The sequence below is a fragment of the Podarcis pityusensis genome (genome assembly GCF_964106645.2).
Source record: "Podarcis pityusensis genome assembly, chromosome: 2".
NCBI lineage: Eukaryota > Metazoa > Chordata > Lepidosauria > Squamata > Lacertidae > Podarcis > Podarcis pityusensis.
Genome location: NC_138029.1, coordinates 113,126,120 through 113,140,002, shown reverse-complemented (window position 1 = coordinate 113,140,002; position 13,883 = coordinate 113,126,120). Strand labels below are relative to the sequence as shown.

At 44.6% G+C, this 13,883-nt stretch overlaps 1 protein-coding gene across 2 annotated transcripts; it reads right to left on the bottom strand.

Moving 5' to 3' along the window:
* Positions 1–1,646: 1,646 nt before the first annotated feature.
* On the bottom strand, positions 1,647–13,297 carry LOC308469707 (zinc finger protein RFP-like). 2 transcript variants are annotated; one of them, XM_080992560.1, is made up of 9 exons: positions 13,175–13,297; positions 12,607–13,026; positions 10,476–10,571; positions 9,631–9,861; positions 8,218–8,240; positions 7,100–7,161; positions 6,317–6,349; positions 4,679–4,783; positions 1,647–2,675 (listed from the first exon to the last, which is right to left on the bottom strand). In XM_080992560.1, the coding sequence occupies exons 1-9, from the start codon at positions 13,190–13,192 to the stop codon at positions 2,146–2,148; spliced, it is 1,518 nt and encodes a 505-aa protein (XP_080848686.1). In that variant the 5' UTR covers positions 13,193–13,297; the 3' UTR covers positions 1,647–2,145. The 2 variants fall into 2 exon arrangements, with proteins under 2 accessions (XP_080848686.1, XP_080848685.1); XM_080992559.1 differs by lacking the exon at positions 13,175–13,297 and having other exon boundaries at positions 7,046–7,161; positions 12,607–13,071.
* Between the last annotated feature and the right edge of the window lie 586 nt (positions 13,298–13,883).

Here is a 13,883-nt window from a genome sequence, read left to right as displayed (position 1 = left end):
TTTCCTTTTAAAATGTTTTCTCTCTGTCTCTCTTTGAGGCTTTTTGCCACCCCACCCCTCTTCCTGGTTCTGCGCAAACCTTTTCAAGATTCCTTTCAATTTTATTTTTGTCTGATTGCTCATTTTAGGAAATGATAATTTTGTAGTCATTTTAGGTTCCATGTAAGGCAAAGAAATAAATCTCCCCCCAACAAATTGTGAAATTTGGCTTTCACGACATGTCTTGCTGTTTCTATTTTTCTACTGTCTTTTCTCTGTTTATTTGAAAAAGACAATCCCAGTACTGCTCCTATGCTTTGTAACTTTTAATGTTTTTTTCCTTGATTGTTTGTACTTTATATTAATAAAAACTATTTTAAAAAAGGAGGTTTCTTCTATGGGGTTTCAAAATCCTACTTGGGGTTGGGGCGGGCGGGCAGAGCAACAACATTGTTGCTTTCCCGGAAGGTGTGGTGTGAAGAAGTCTATATTTAGGGCCACCAATCTCCATCTTCCCTGATTGGACCTCACTATCACCTCCTTGCTATGTGTACAGCATATATTCAATAAGAAGGGGTCGTCTTAGGGCAAAACTACCCTGTGTTAATTTCAAATCTGAGCCCTTAAGTGCAGGACTGTTTTTTTTAATACACAAATTGCCAGCAGGATCTCCGATCAAGAATAAGGCCCCTTGAGTGGGTTATTCCACCTACCTGTCAAAGTCCCTTGTGCACTACTTCCTGAGCACCCGACGGACGGCAGTTTTTCAGGTCCTTGGGAGCCGCATTGCAGGGGGTTTCCGATGGCCCTTTGCTCAGCGGAAAGCTTAGGAAGTGCTGAGCGTTGGGCTTGCAAAGCACCTTTGCACCATGCTTCCCAAATGCCCACCGACCCATTCGGCACTTTCCAGGCACCAAGCCAAAGCTGCTTCCTTCAGGGATCATCTGTGCAACTGGCTTCCTCGCGCGAAATTCTGCTGTGCAGCTGATCCAACAATGTCCATCTCCTTGCCCCACACCGGATACAGCATTTGATGACAGGTATGCACTGAGGGAAACTGCCTCAAGTTCCAATTTGGGACCAGTGCTGGGTCAAATCTGGCCTGCAGGCTGGAGGATCTCTATCCTTCGAGCCTTCTTGTATAATAATAATAATTTTTTGGTATAATTTTTTTGTTTTACATTTTAGAATACAGTGGTACCTCGGGTTACAGACGCTTCAGGTTACAGACTCCGCTAACCCAGAAATATTACCTCAGGTTAAGATCTTTACCTCAGGATAAGAACAGAAATCGCGTGGCAGCAGCGGGAGGTCCCATTAGCTACAGTGGTACCTCGGGTTAAGAACAGTTTCAGGTTAAGAACACACCTCCAGAATGAATTAAGTTCTTAACCTGAGGTACCACTGTATTCATTTAACTCCCCTTCTTCTCTTCCCATGGTTCATTTTGCATACCATACATCCCTGCATATTTTACATAAACTAAACCATTCAGCATTCCATTATTGCATCCATCAAAACTTATCTACACTGTTGAATTTATCTTAATGCTGCCAACGTTTTTAAGTTTCAAGGACATTTTCCCTTTAGGTTGTTACTCTAGGCTCAGATTTTCATCTCTGTAGGCGAAACACAGCCAGGGATAAGGACAGACTAAACATTGCAACTGAAAACAAGGAGATGGTTTATTGATGCAAAATGCTCAGTACAGTACAGTACTGATATTGTAGACCAGCGGGTGCTCACTTTTTTGGATGAGGGCACATCTCAAGTTTTGAGGGAGTGCTGTTGGTACCAGTAACAAAATGGCTGCCACAGGACCATAACAAAACATGGCCGCCATAATACAAAATGAGAGGGAATACAGTCGTGATGAAGCTTTTCCCATGACTGTATTTTCATACTAGAAGAGGCTTAGCCTGTTGGATTTCTGCCTGCCAGGCCATTGTTAAAAGCACAAGAACACTGTTCTTCCCACATGCCAACCCGCTCTTGCCCCACAGATGGAAAAGCCCAAATTTCTGTGGCCATTCCTCCCTGAGCGCCATTCCACAGCTCTTTGCTTGGATCTCATACAGTTGCACGGGAAGTGCAAAAACAACTCCTCTTTTTCAGGGCATTGGGGGTTATTGGGAAGGGGGCTGTGAGGAGTCGTGCCCTCAAGATTCAGCAGCTCAGTTCAGCTCCTTGTCCGACCAAGAAAAAGGGCCGGATTTCCTCCCCAAAGAAGGACGCGTTTGGGAAAGTGAAGATCAAGACATCTCCTTCGACATCAAAAAATCCCACAGAACCCCTTTCATAGTCCAGAGTCACCCGGATCTTCCTGAGCTCATGATTTAAGAGCAAAGGCGTCCGCTCAGGGGCAGTAAAAGCCCAAAGTCCATACAGTGAGCCAACTATGGCTTTCCCGACAGCCCAGATTCCTACACTGGGTTGAAGGCTGACCTGTCCCTTCCTCGGGGTGGAGTCGCGTGCCACCCCCACAGCCCACGTGGCATTTTTCTCTCCCCCAACTTCCACTTCCCACCATTTTCTTACTGCACGGAATCTCTCGCTGCCCAGCACGTAGGTCTTCGGATCAAATCTCTTTGGGCTGTCGGGCAGATTTTGCCTTTCCCCTCCACATCTCACACTCTTCCTGTCTTCAGAGAGAATGAGGTAGTGATTTGCTGTTTCTGGATCCAAAACTATATTCACTGTAAGAGAGACACACACAGAGAGAGGGGGGGAGCCGGGTCAGTGTTTGAATTATAGGGCAAGGTGCATGTGTGCATCTAACTTTTGTGATACCCTATAGTTTTTTGTGTTTAGGAAGCTACTGAGGGGGTTATGGGTTGGCTACAATTTGGAGGGATGGAATGGGAATCAGGGCTAGGAAATGGCAAATTATCAATTTTTGGTTTCTTATATTTTCTACTCCTAAATTCAGTTCTCCACACTTTCACATTGCTTTGCAAATTCTTTTTTTTTTTTTTAAGTACTCATGAAAATCCATCTGTGTTGCTAGTGTGAATTTCTCCTAACACACATTTTTTTTGCATGTTTGTACACATAGGGACGTGGGTCGAGCTGTGGTCTAAACCACTGAGCCTCTTGGGCTTGCTGATCAGAAGGTTGACGGTTCAAATCCCCATGACAGGGTGAGCTCCCGTTGCTCCGTCCCAGCTCCTGCCAACCTAGCAGTTTGAAAGCACACCAAAAAGTGCAAGTAGATAAATAGGTACCGCTCCCTTGGGAAGGTAAATGGTGTTTCCTTGCGCTGCTCTGGTTTCGGTGTTCTGTTGCACCAGAAGCAGCTTAGTCATGCTGGCCACATGACCCGGGGGAAAACTGTCTGCGGAGCAGACAAACGCCGGCCCCCCTCGGCCTGTAAAGCAAGATGAGTGCTGCAACCCCAGAGTCTTTCGCAACTGGACTTACCTGTCAGGGGTCCTTTACCCTTTTTTTTACACATTGCATCCTTGGAGAACTGTGCTGCAAAATTCGGAGGAGTGCAAATTCCAAAGGAGGTAGGTAAGATTCGCCTTTCCACGTGAACTGACCTGAATTTCTCCCCATCCTTAGTCAGAGCGGAGCTTATGGATTTTGTTAAGGTGGTGAGGCTCAGAGGGCAGTGACTTGCCCAAGGAAGTAGGAGACTGCATTCCTACACTTGCTAGCTTGGAAATGAATCCCTCTGAATTCCGTAGAACCTATTGTTAAAACTTTTGGAAGGCGATGAACCTTTGAAGTGCTTTTGCCTGTTGCACAGCTTAGCAGAGTATAGAAGAGTATCGCAGCGATTGTTGAGCAACTCTTGAGATTGCCCAGCTGAACGACGAGCAGGAACAAAAACTGCTGAGTAGTAACTTGGTTCTTGTTGTTTTATTATTTACAGCAGCAAACATACAAGCTATTCACAAGTTACTTTTTACAACACAATTTCTTCACTCTCAGTAACTCCTCAGCACTAACCACACCACACCACCCCTCTCCAACACACACCAGTGTTATAGGTCATGCCTGCATAAGGAACTCAGACAATCACTTGGTTGTTGCTGGGTCTCCTTATCTCTAGGCAGATTCCTTTCATGTCCTGTATTCCCATGCTGTGGAGATTCTAATTGCAAACGTGCTAAGCTGCCTGCAAATCATGGATTCCCACACCTATGTCTGGGCAGACCCAGGTAGATTGCTTTGTGTATCTTCATCTGCTGGTGGGAGGGGTGAACAGCCTCTGGAGCTATGAAGAGGGAAGGAAGGAAGACCAGAGGGAAGAGGGAACAGAAGAAATAGGAGCAGGAGAGAGTTTAAAAAAGGGGGAGGGAATGGCTCACACTCCTCTATGGTCTCTGATGGGTTTTTATTAGGTAAGTGTGGGAATATATTAACTATTAACATGTCTGCCTCCATTGTTGGTCAAAGGGAGGGAGGGAGGGAGGGAGGGAGGGAGGGAGGGAGAGAGAGAGAGAGAGAGAGAGAGAACAGGAAACATTTATTCCCTTCTTCCCCCTCAGGAGAGAAGGAGAAATGACACCACACACTGCCCTCTCTACCAATTATATTTCTATGGTCTGTGGCCTATCAGCAAGACAGCTCTATGGTCTTAACTCATTCACATGCTAACTAGTAAGTATGTGCATTAGTACTGTAGATTTGACTGCAAAATCCCCCCCCCCTCACACACAAATGGGGGGGGGTCCGCCCCCAAGCAGCGTACCTGATGCTATCTTCCCAAATGTTCCCAAGTTGCTCTTCTTCCTCACAATGCTCATTTCACCTTGTTGTATGGTCTCTGGTGTTGAGGAGAGCATGACAGAGTCAGCTGCAGCAGCAAGGAACATGATTAGTTGGGGACATCTTTTAAAAATGGCCAAGTAAGACACGTAACAGTTGTGCTCTGGTTGACTAGGGCAGGGGTCTGTAACCTTTAAGACAAAAAGAGCCACTTGGACCCGTTTCTGAAGGAAAAAAAACTGGGAGCCGCAAAACTCATCATTATAAAAATAACTTTTTTGTCACTTTTTTATTATTTCTTTGTTTGACCCCTCACAATTACTTCTTCTCATAGAAATAAACGTTAAATTAACAAGTTACCTTTTTGTGTGTGTGTGTGTTCTTCACTCCCCTTCAAAACAGTGACCAGCGTACATGTCACCTTTCAATGCAGTGACCAGCGTACATGCCCCTTACAATGTAGCGGGCGGGCAGGCGGGAAGGTGACGTCAGGACGGTGCGTGACTAACACACTCACAGCCCCCATGCGACGTCACAGCCAGTACAGCGCCCGCCACAGTGGGGAGTGTCGGGGCGCACAATGCGCCTCCTCCCCTCGCTACTATCCGCCCCGGAGCCGAGGCAAAGGTGTAAAAGAGCCACATGCAGCTCCGGAGCCGCGGGTTGCAGACCCCTGGACGAGGGCATTGCTTTCATCCTGTTTGTCTTGTCTGTGCCCTGTCCTGTTTGCTATCAAGGGTCTGACTCTGTGAGACTCAGGGAAAGAGGCTGTGGGTTTTGCACAGAAGGATTAGCTAGAATGGTGATCAGTGTCAATGGATCCGATCGTACGTATCTTTACTTCAAAGATGATGAAGGACTGGTCTTGTGTCTCGAGACATTAAACACTTGGTTACTTTGAACTGCGTGTGACGAGTTTCCCCCTTAACGAACTCTGGAAGATGCTGTTCGGATGGGAGAAGGAAATCTCTGATGACTCCGCTTCTGTGCTCATAACACACACCACTTGAGGTGTGGTGAACTCCCACCTGACGTCAGCAAGCCACAGCATTCCAGCATTCCCATTACATTTTATGAAAACCTTGGGTGGGGGGGAGAGTTTCAGAAAAATCAATGCCAAATAATGAAGATTACTCAGAATTTTAAATAGAGAAATAGATAAAAAGAACGCTCAAATGTCAAGCTTCAGCTACTCTTGTTTGCTTCCCAGTCCTCCAGTTCTGAGAGAGTTAGAAGACAAAACCAGAGTTTTGAAGTAGAGCAGAGTTTAGGGATGTGACAGGCTGTAAAAGACAGCAAGACAGAATGAGAATCAGAGCACGAGGGTTGGTTCCTGTTTTGAATGCAAGGCTGGGGCTGTGGGAGAAACAAGACTCTCTTGGGGTGTCCGTGTTGTGAACCCCTCCATCGTAGGCTCAGAATGTATATATGTGTGAATAAACCATATATCCTAAAGACACCACAGTCTCTGCTGTGCCTCATTTCCCAAAAGGAAATACAAACCCAGGGGAGGCAGCTTGGGACCCCAGCAATCTTGTGCTTCGGGGAGATTAAAGTGCAAAACCCTCCCATATCTCATCTGCAAAAACTGTTTAAAAATCTGCCAAACCTGGAAATGTACCTTTATTTTCTTGAGGTCCAGAGAGCACAACGTCTAAGGAAAAAAGTGAAATGAGGAAAAAATCAATACTCGTACTTGGCTCCAAGGGCAATGCTTTAGATTTAGAATGTCTGCAAGAGTGTTCATACGTAAATCTAAAATTTAGCCACAGTACTCCATCTTCCTCCCTCTTCCAGCATTAGCATTAAGTGTTATGAAAGCATGTTTGGAGTGGGGTGGGGGTCACAGAGAAGAGTTGCCTCCCCCAGCTCTGAGAGAGTTAGAAGACAAAACCAGAGTTTTGGAGTAGAGCTGAGGGATGTGACAGGCTGTAAAAGGAAGCAAGATGGAAAGAGAATCAGAGCACGAGGGTTGATTCCTGTTTTGGATCCAAGGCTGGGGCTATGGGAGAAACAAGACTCTCTTGGGATGTCTGTGAACCCCTCCATTGTAGGCTCAGATTGTATATATGTGTAAATAAACCATATATCCTAAGGACACCACAGTCTCTGCTGTGCCTCATTTGCCAATAGGAAACTCGAACCCTGGCGAAGCAGCCGGGGACCCCTGGAATATTCACTGTTTGGAAATTGGCATGGCATGCAACTCTATCTATCTATCTATCTATCTATCTATCTATCTATCTATCTATTTATCTATCTATCATCTATCTATCTATCTATCTATCTATCTATCTATCAATCATCTATCTATCCCACATCTAAAACATCATACAATGACCCTTGTTACCTTTGAATTTCTTGGTCTTCTTCTCCAAAAAAGGATGTATTTTAGAGAATTTACCTATTTGGTCTTTTAATCCAGGAGGAAAAGCATCCATGGTTTTATTTTCATTTTCATTACACCTAGGAAGAAGAAAGTGAGGTTTATTGTGATCCATCAGGTCATTCTCAAGTCATTCTTAATTCAGACATCAGAATGAAGGAGAAAAGTGGGAACAGCAGGAATATACCAAGGGCTCGTCCATGATAGGTTTTTCTTTCATTCCCCCCATTTTCCTCACAAAAATCCCCACAGTTTACCATTGAATCAGAACCAAGGTCAGTCGTGTTTTCTGAATCAGGTTTTCTGTGGATTGACAGCTGAATAGAAGCAAACATTTATTAGGTTTTCTACGGATTTATGTTTCTTCCAATTCAGTGGTAAGCAGCAGGTTTTCCGAGGAAAAGCGGTGGGACAAAAGAAAAGCTTCTCAGACCTTTGCTTAGAAATCACAGGAAAAGCGGACGTGTGGATGAAATCCTATGATAGCTGCTTCTGCCTGATCAGAACAGGGTATAAATTGGCCCAATTTGGTTGAGGATCCAGCTGAATCTGGAGCACAACCTTACTGAATATTTTCCCCAACAAATTATGTCTGCACGTAGTGTATACAGTAATTAAGAGCATCTCTTTACCCTGGCCTTTGTCATCTAGGATATGTATTCTAGGACCCACCCAGTTTTCTTGGATTGTAATTTGTTTTAACTATTTTTAATATTGTATTTTAAATCACAAGCTGTCCTGGAACCAGACAGTGGAGGGCAAGTAAGAAATCTAATAATCCACCACCACCAACATCTCTGATATGATATGAAGTATACAGTAGATGAAGAAATATCATCACTCCTTCCTAAAATATGCATTTTATATGCACAACCCCCAAAAAACCCTATCCATTTTGGTATGCTGTTCTATGTATACCCCAATGCGCTTTTTGTGCATTTCCCCATACGAAAAAATGCATCATAACATTTGTAAAATTGTGCAGTCAGATTGGTAACTGTTTTTTTGATCTGCTTATTGCTCTGTAAACTCTGAATTAGATTGGCTCAAATAAAAGTATAGACCAAATTAAATTATCCCTTATCTCCGAGGAAGGAAATCAATACCAGCCCACTATTCATAACAAAGCCACATACCTTTCCAGGATGCTTCTCGTATTCTAGATGGAAGAGACAGAATGAGAGAAATTCAGTCCCTTGCACCAGTTGCCTCCAGCAGTTTATTACTTTCCCCTTTTCTTTATATATCAACCAAATACTGAAGTGCACATGCCTACTGTAAATACTTCTATAGACCAATGAACAGAGAATGTGATGGTACAGCCCTTCCCCAGAGGACAAACGTTTCATTGTGCCATCACTCACCTGCAAGAATTCAGTCACTGGCTGCTTCTGTTTCTCCTCCAGCTGCTTAATTAAACTACAAAAGCCAGAGATTTACTTCTAAATTTGAAAATCCCCCTGAATGGGCATGTAGGCGGCCCCCCTCTCTGCCCCAGAACCTCCCCCAATTATGCTTCATTCTGGAATGGGATCTTCTGCCAATTGCAAGTGATCCCAGGCTATGCTCTGCTGCTGGCTCCCACCACTGGTGCCGCCGGCCTGAGAGCAGATGTCTACCTGCTACTGCTGACGATGTACATTGCTCTACACACAACAGTGAGGGCATGTTTGAATTGGGTAGAGGGAGAACTCAACTGGCCAGTGTTGCTGGTGCAGGCTTCATCCATACTGCAGGAGCAGCTTTGCCTGCAAATTCCATCCACTTCTATCAAAAGGGAGGATGGGGAGTAAGAGATGTTTTAAAATTTCAAAGTATTGAAGCAGGAGAGTGAAGCAGATCTGGACCAGAAGCAGAACAGGGAAGCCTTCCCATTGGTCAACTTGAACCATGCAGCTTGATGAACCTCTAAATCACAGTTTTGAACAAAATGTGTGACCAATGCACATCCCTACTATGAATTCAGTGGTACTTTTAGATACGAACTTAATTCGTTGTGGAGGTCTGTTCTTAACCTGAAACTGTTCTTAACTAGAGGCGTGCTTTCACTAATGGGGCCTCTTGCTGCCGCTGCGCTGCCGGCACACGATTTCCGTTCTCATCCTGGAGCAAAATTCTCAACTCGAGGTAACTCTTCCAGGTTAGCGGAGTTTGTAACCTGAAGCATTTGTAACCTGAGCCGTTTGTAACTCGAGGTACTACTGTACTTCTATAAACCAATAGAGTGGTTGGGGGTACAACCCTTACCTGTAGGACAACCTGAAATATTTACCGTATTTTTCGCTCTATAAGACGCACCAGACCACAAGACGCACCTAGTTTTTGGAGGAGGAAAACAAGAAAAAAAATATTCTGAATCTCAGAAGCCAGAACAGCAAGAGGGATCGCTGTGCAGTGAAAGCAGCAATCCCTCCTGCTGTTCCGGCTTCTGGGATAGCTGTACAGCCTGCACTTGCTCCATAAGACGCACACACTTTCCCCCTTACTTTTTAGGAGGGAAAAAGTGAGTCTTATAGAGCAAAAAATACGGTAATTGTGCCAACTCTTACCTGCAAGAATTCAGTTGCTGGCTGTTTCTGTTTCTCTTCCAGCTCCTTAATAAGGTCATCGATAGAGGACATTTCCTCAGAGAGTTTTGCAATATGTTTGTCCTCCCAGGATTTAATCTCATCGTCCATTTCCTTTAATTGAGCCAACAAGAGGTGCTCTTGTTCTTCCAGAAACTGATGCAACTGCTTGAAATCAGCCATGAGTTTCTGCCTCTCCATGTCTGTCTGCTTCTGCAAGGAGAGAGTCATGGCCAGAAAAAGACATTTAGATGTCCCCTTAATTCCATGTGCACAACTTGACTGGCAGGGCAGTTGATGTTTACTTCAACACTCACAATGGTACAGAAGTTCAGTCACAGTTGAGGGCGGCAGGCAGGCTGGCTTAGCAGCACACTGCCTCTTTGCTTGGCTCGGTCCTCAGTATTTTCCTGCTGCTCACCTACCGATCTATTAAGCTGCTGCTGTTCTCTATTCCCTGCCATCTTCAGCATGGTTTGGCCACCTCACTCTGCCTAATAGTAGGGCCGTGAGGAAGTGATGAGAAGGAGGAAGAAGGCTGGCTTTGTGGGGTTCATTCTTAAAGGATTAACGCTGGCATGGCTGGACATTTTTGGTCTCAAGGCATACATTCACCCTTAGACAACCCTACCAATTTTAGCCTCTCCTGCTCTTCAAGGTCTGAAGCGGAGACCTTTCCTAACTCTACCACCCATTATCCATTTAATTGATAATGCCAATGATCAAACCTGGGACGCTGAGCAAGTGAAGCATAGGCTCCACCATAGAATTAAGGCCTCACTCTGTCAATATAACCATCCTGGAGAGGCAGGAAGATTTGCACCTACCAGCAGATGCTGACTTTCGGTCTCCCTCTTCAGTTTAGAAGACTGAATTTCTTCTCTCTGTTCCTTCAGGAATTCCAAATGACGCAGGATTCTACCCTGGGGTGGCCAAAAAGGCATTTCGGTTAATTTTGGCAATAGAGACATACTCATAAACTGTAACGGCCATGTCTGTTCAAGAAACCAAGAACATGAAGGATGAGGAGAGTATATGTATAGCTTCTAGGAAACTTCCATTCTCAGTGTAGAATTAAATCAGTGTTCACATATGCATATTTATATAGCTAATAATTCATTTTCTGATTAAATCTGGGGGAAACAAGGGGACTCAAAATTATGGGAACATAGCGTAAGAGATAAAAAGTTTGCTCATATACCAGGTTTGCACAAAACAGAATATCTGTATGGGATTTGGATTCAGATCCTGAGCCAAGTCAGTCACCCTCTCACATTTTCTGCACCAAACCATGCTCCAAAGTTAAATTGGGGTACGAACAAAAGGTTGTGGCTGGTGCACAGTCCTTTTCTGAGCTCGTTCTTTTTCTTTTTTCTTTTAAGAAAAACAGCTTGCAGTATTCACCATGAAGTTATCACAGGAAGTGGCAGACTTTTCACATTTGGGGTGGAAAGGTGCTGGTTCCGCTGAGTACCCCCAGAAGAAACCGCACTGGCCCTAATAACATCCTTTACCCCTCATAGCTTCACAACATTTGCTCCTCCTTTCTCCCCTTGCAGTATTTTGCAGGTAGAACTTCCTGGGCCTCTGCTAATAGGAAGCTTTGATATGGTTCTGCAGCAGAATTGTGAGCCACATGGCTACATTGCTAATACCTGATACCTATGCTCTGGGTTTTTTGGACATATCTAGAAAGAGGGGAAGCGGCCTTATACTAGTTATATGTTCCTCTGGTCCAACTAGCTCAGTACTGGCTCATAGCTGTCAACTTTTCCCTTTTCTTGCAAGGAATCCTATTTGGAATATGGGAATTTCCCTTAAAAAGGGGGAAACGTTGACAGCTATGTACTGGCTGTACTGACTGGATTTCAGGTCCAGTATATCCCCAGCCCTACCTAGAAATGCTAAGGATTTCTGCATGCAAGATTGGGCTACTGTGACCCTTCCTTACTTACTTACTTGTTTACTTACTTAATTAATTTATATACTGCCCTATACCTGAAGATCTCAGGGCAGTTCACAGAACAAAATCAGAATATAAAACCACAAAATATGTAATCAAAATAAAAACAACCCCATACCCACCATTAAAGAACCACGTTTTATTTTTTGAAATAAATTTAAATTTAAATTTTGCAGCACAAACACACACACTAACAAAAAGAAAAAGAAAACATAAAACATAAAGAAAAAAGAAAAAAAACAATATCAAAGGTAAATACAAAATCTTATACTAAGCAAATATTAAACAATATGTATATACCATATTTCAGTTCTTCTTTTCTTCTAAATGACTTCCTTCATCCTCAGTACAGTTCTACTTTCATATTTAGTAAACTGTTTCCTTCTCTTTTCATTTTTACCTTGTTTTCTTTCTGTTTTTAGCTTTTACCCCCTAGTTCGTTTTGCAAAAGTTAATCAAAACAAGTCCAAGTATTAATTTGAGGGCACTGCTTTTTACGGTAATCTCTATATTTTTCTTTTCGGAATTTTGGTTTGGTCTGACCTTTAATTGCACCTGTCCTTCAGACCAATTCTACATAGTCAAATAATTTATCTTGCCATTATTTTTTTGTCGGTATTACTTCTTTTCACGGGGGCAGAATGAGCCACCCATGGCGGACATTCGGCGCGTCCCAAGCCTCCCCCAAGCTGGCAAAACGAAGCGAGAAGGGAGGAATCCTGCCGGCATAGCGGCGTAGCTCCCTTCCTTACCCCAACGGCTCGGGGTAGGCTTGGGGGTCACGGGCAGGCGGTGCACCAAATGTCACCCCCCTCAGTGAGGGCACTTGGAGCGGCCCACCCACCCACACCTCCACCCCCTCCCTGCACCCCTGAAAGCACCCACCTGAATGTCAGCTAGAGAAAAAAGCAGCCCTCAGGCTGAAATATTTTCCCCATCCTTAGGATAACTGAGCATCCCTTGGAATTCTGGTCCCCAGTCCTACAGCTCCCTACCTGATACTCGTCAAAGGCCTCCTCCTTTGGGATCACTTTGTGCTCCTTCGATTTGTCGCACACCACACAGATGGGGGCTCGGTCGCCTTCGCCGAAGAGCTTCAGGGGCTCCTGGTGTCTCTCGCAAACCCTTCCCAGCGCTTCCGCCCCTCTGGCCATCTGAAGGCTGAATTTCTTGACTATTTCCACAATGCTCGCCAGTTGCTGGTTGGGCCTGACATTCCTTTGCTGACAAGGTTCCCTGCACTGCGGGCAAGAAGGTACTCCATCTGATTCTCCCCAAGTCTCGGTGATGCAGCTTTGGCAGAAATTGTGGCCGCATTCTATGATCACTGGGTCTTTGAAATACTCCCGGCAGATGCGGCATGTCGTTTCCTCGCAGAGGTTCTGGACTGGACTCTCGTCTGCCATTTCGTCTCCCTGAAAAGGGAATAAAAGCCTTAGTTTCATTTCTCCAGTTTAAAGTCCAAGGTTGGGCCTTTCCCTGCCTCTGGGTGACTCATAGTGTTTGCAAAGCAGCAGCATAAACCAGGAGAAACCCTTACAGTGTTCAGCTTCACATCCGTACCATGAATTCAAAGTGCATGGTGTCTGGCAAAGAATCCTGGCAATGGCCATTTGCCTCAAAAAGCTACACTTCTCAGCACCCTTAACTAACTACAGTCCCCAGGAAAATTTGAGGGAGAGCTGTGTGGCCATCATGATGCTAGTAAAAGGTCTAATACGAACTGACTGGAGCAGGAAGAGGAAGGAAGTAAAGCCTGAGAAAAACCAATCGTTTATCTGAGAAGGAATTAGTGAGGAAAGAATTGGTTTCCAGTCTCCCACCCCCAGTTCTCATACAGTATACTCTTGCAAACACTGTTGCTCCAGTCCCAAATGTTAATAGGATTTGGGGACAACTAACTTTTACTTTTGAATTTGCCACAGCCGGGACACTGTAGCTGCTATGATTAGGCTGTTAGATCAAAATATAATTAAAGTAAATAAGCCCAAAGAAAGAAAAGCAAAAACACACATATGCACACGAGTGTTTGCTCAAGTTTATGATTTCATGTGTTTTTATTGTGTGTCTGCCCTGAACTTCCCATCCTGATCCAGCGCCGTAACCACTGTACCACACTGTCTGTATCTGAAGGAGCCTCCAATCCAAGCTGGGTTTAAGGATAAAGAGCCCTGAGAAGGGAGAGCAGTTGGCACTCTGGAGCAGCCCCTGTTCACAGTTAGCATCCAGTCAGCATACTGAGAGGGAAGACACAGTCTTTCCCCCTGCTACG

What these genes read in the sequence shown, in the direction of transcription:
- LOC308469707 (XM_080992559.1), bottom strand. Translation starts at nt 13,056, where the DNA reads ATGAAACTAAGGCTTTTATTCCCTTTTCAGGGAGACGAAATGGCAGAC. An exon ending in GAAGACCAAGAAATTCAAAG is followed by an intron (nt 6,350 to 7,045) that starts GTAACAAGGGTC and finishes TTTTTTCCTTAG; the next exon opens with ACGTTGTGCTCTCTGGACCT. An exon ending in ATTTGGGAAGATAGCATCAG is followed by an intron (nt 2,676 to 4,678) that starts GTACGCTGCTTG and finishes TCTCTCTTACAG; the next exon opens with TGAATATAGTTTTGGATCCA.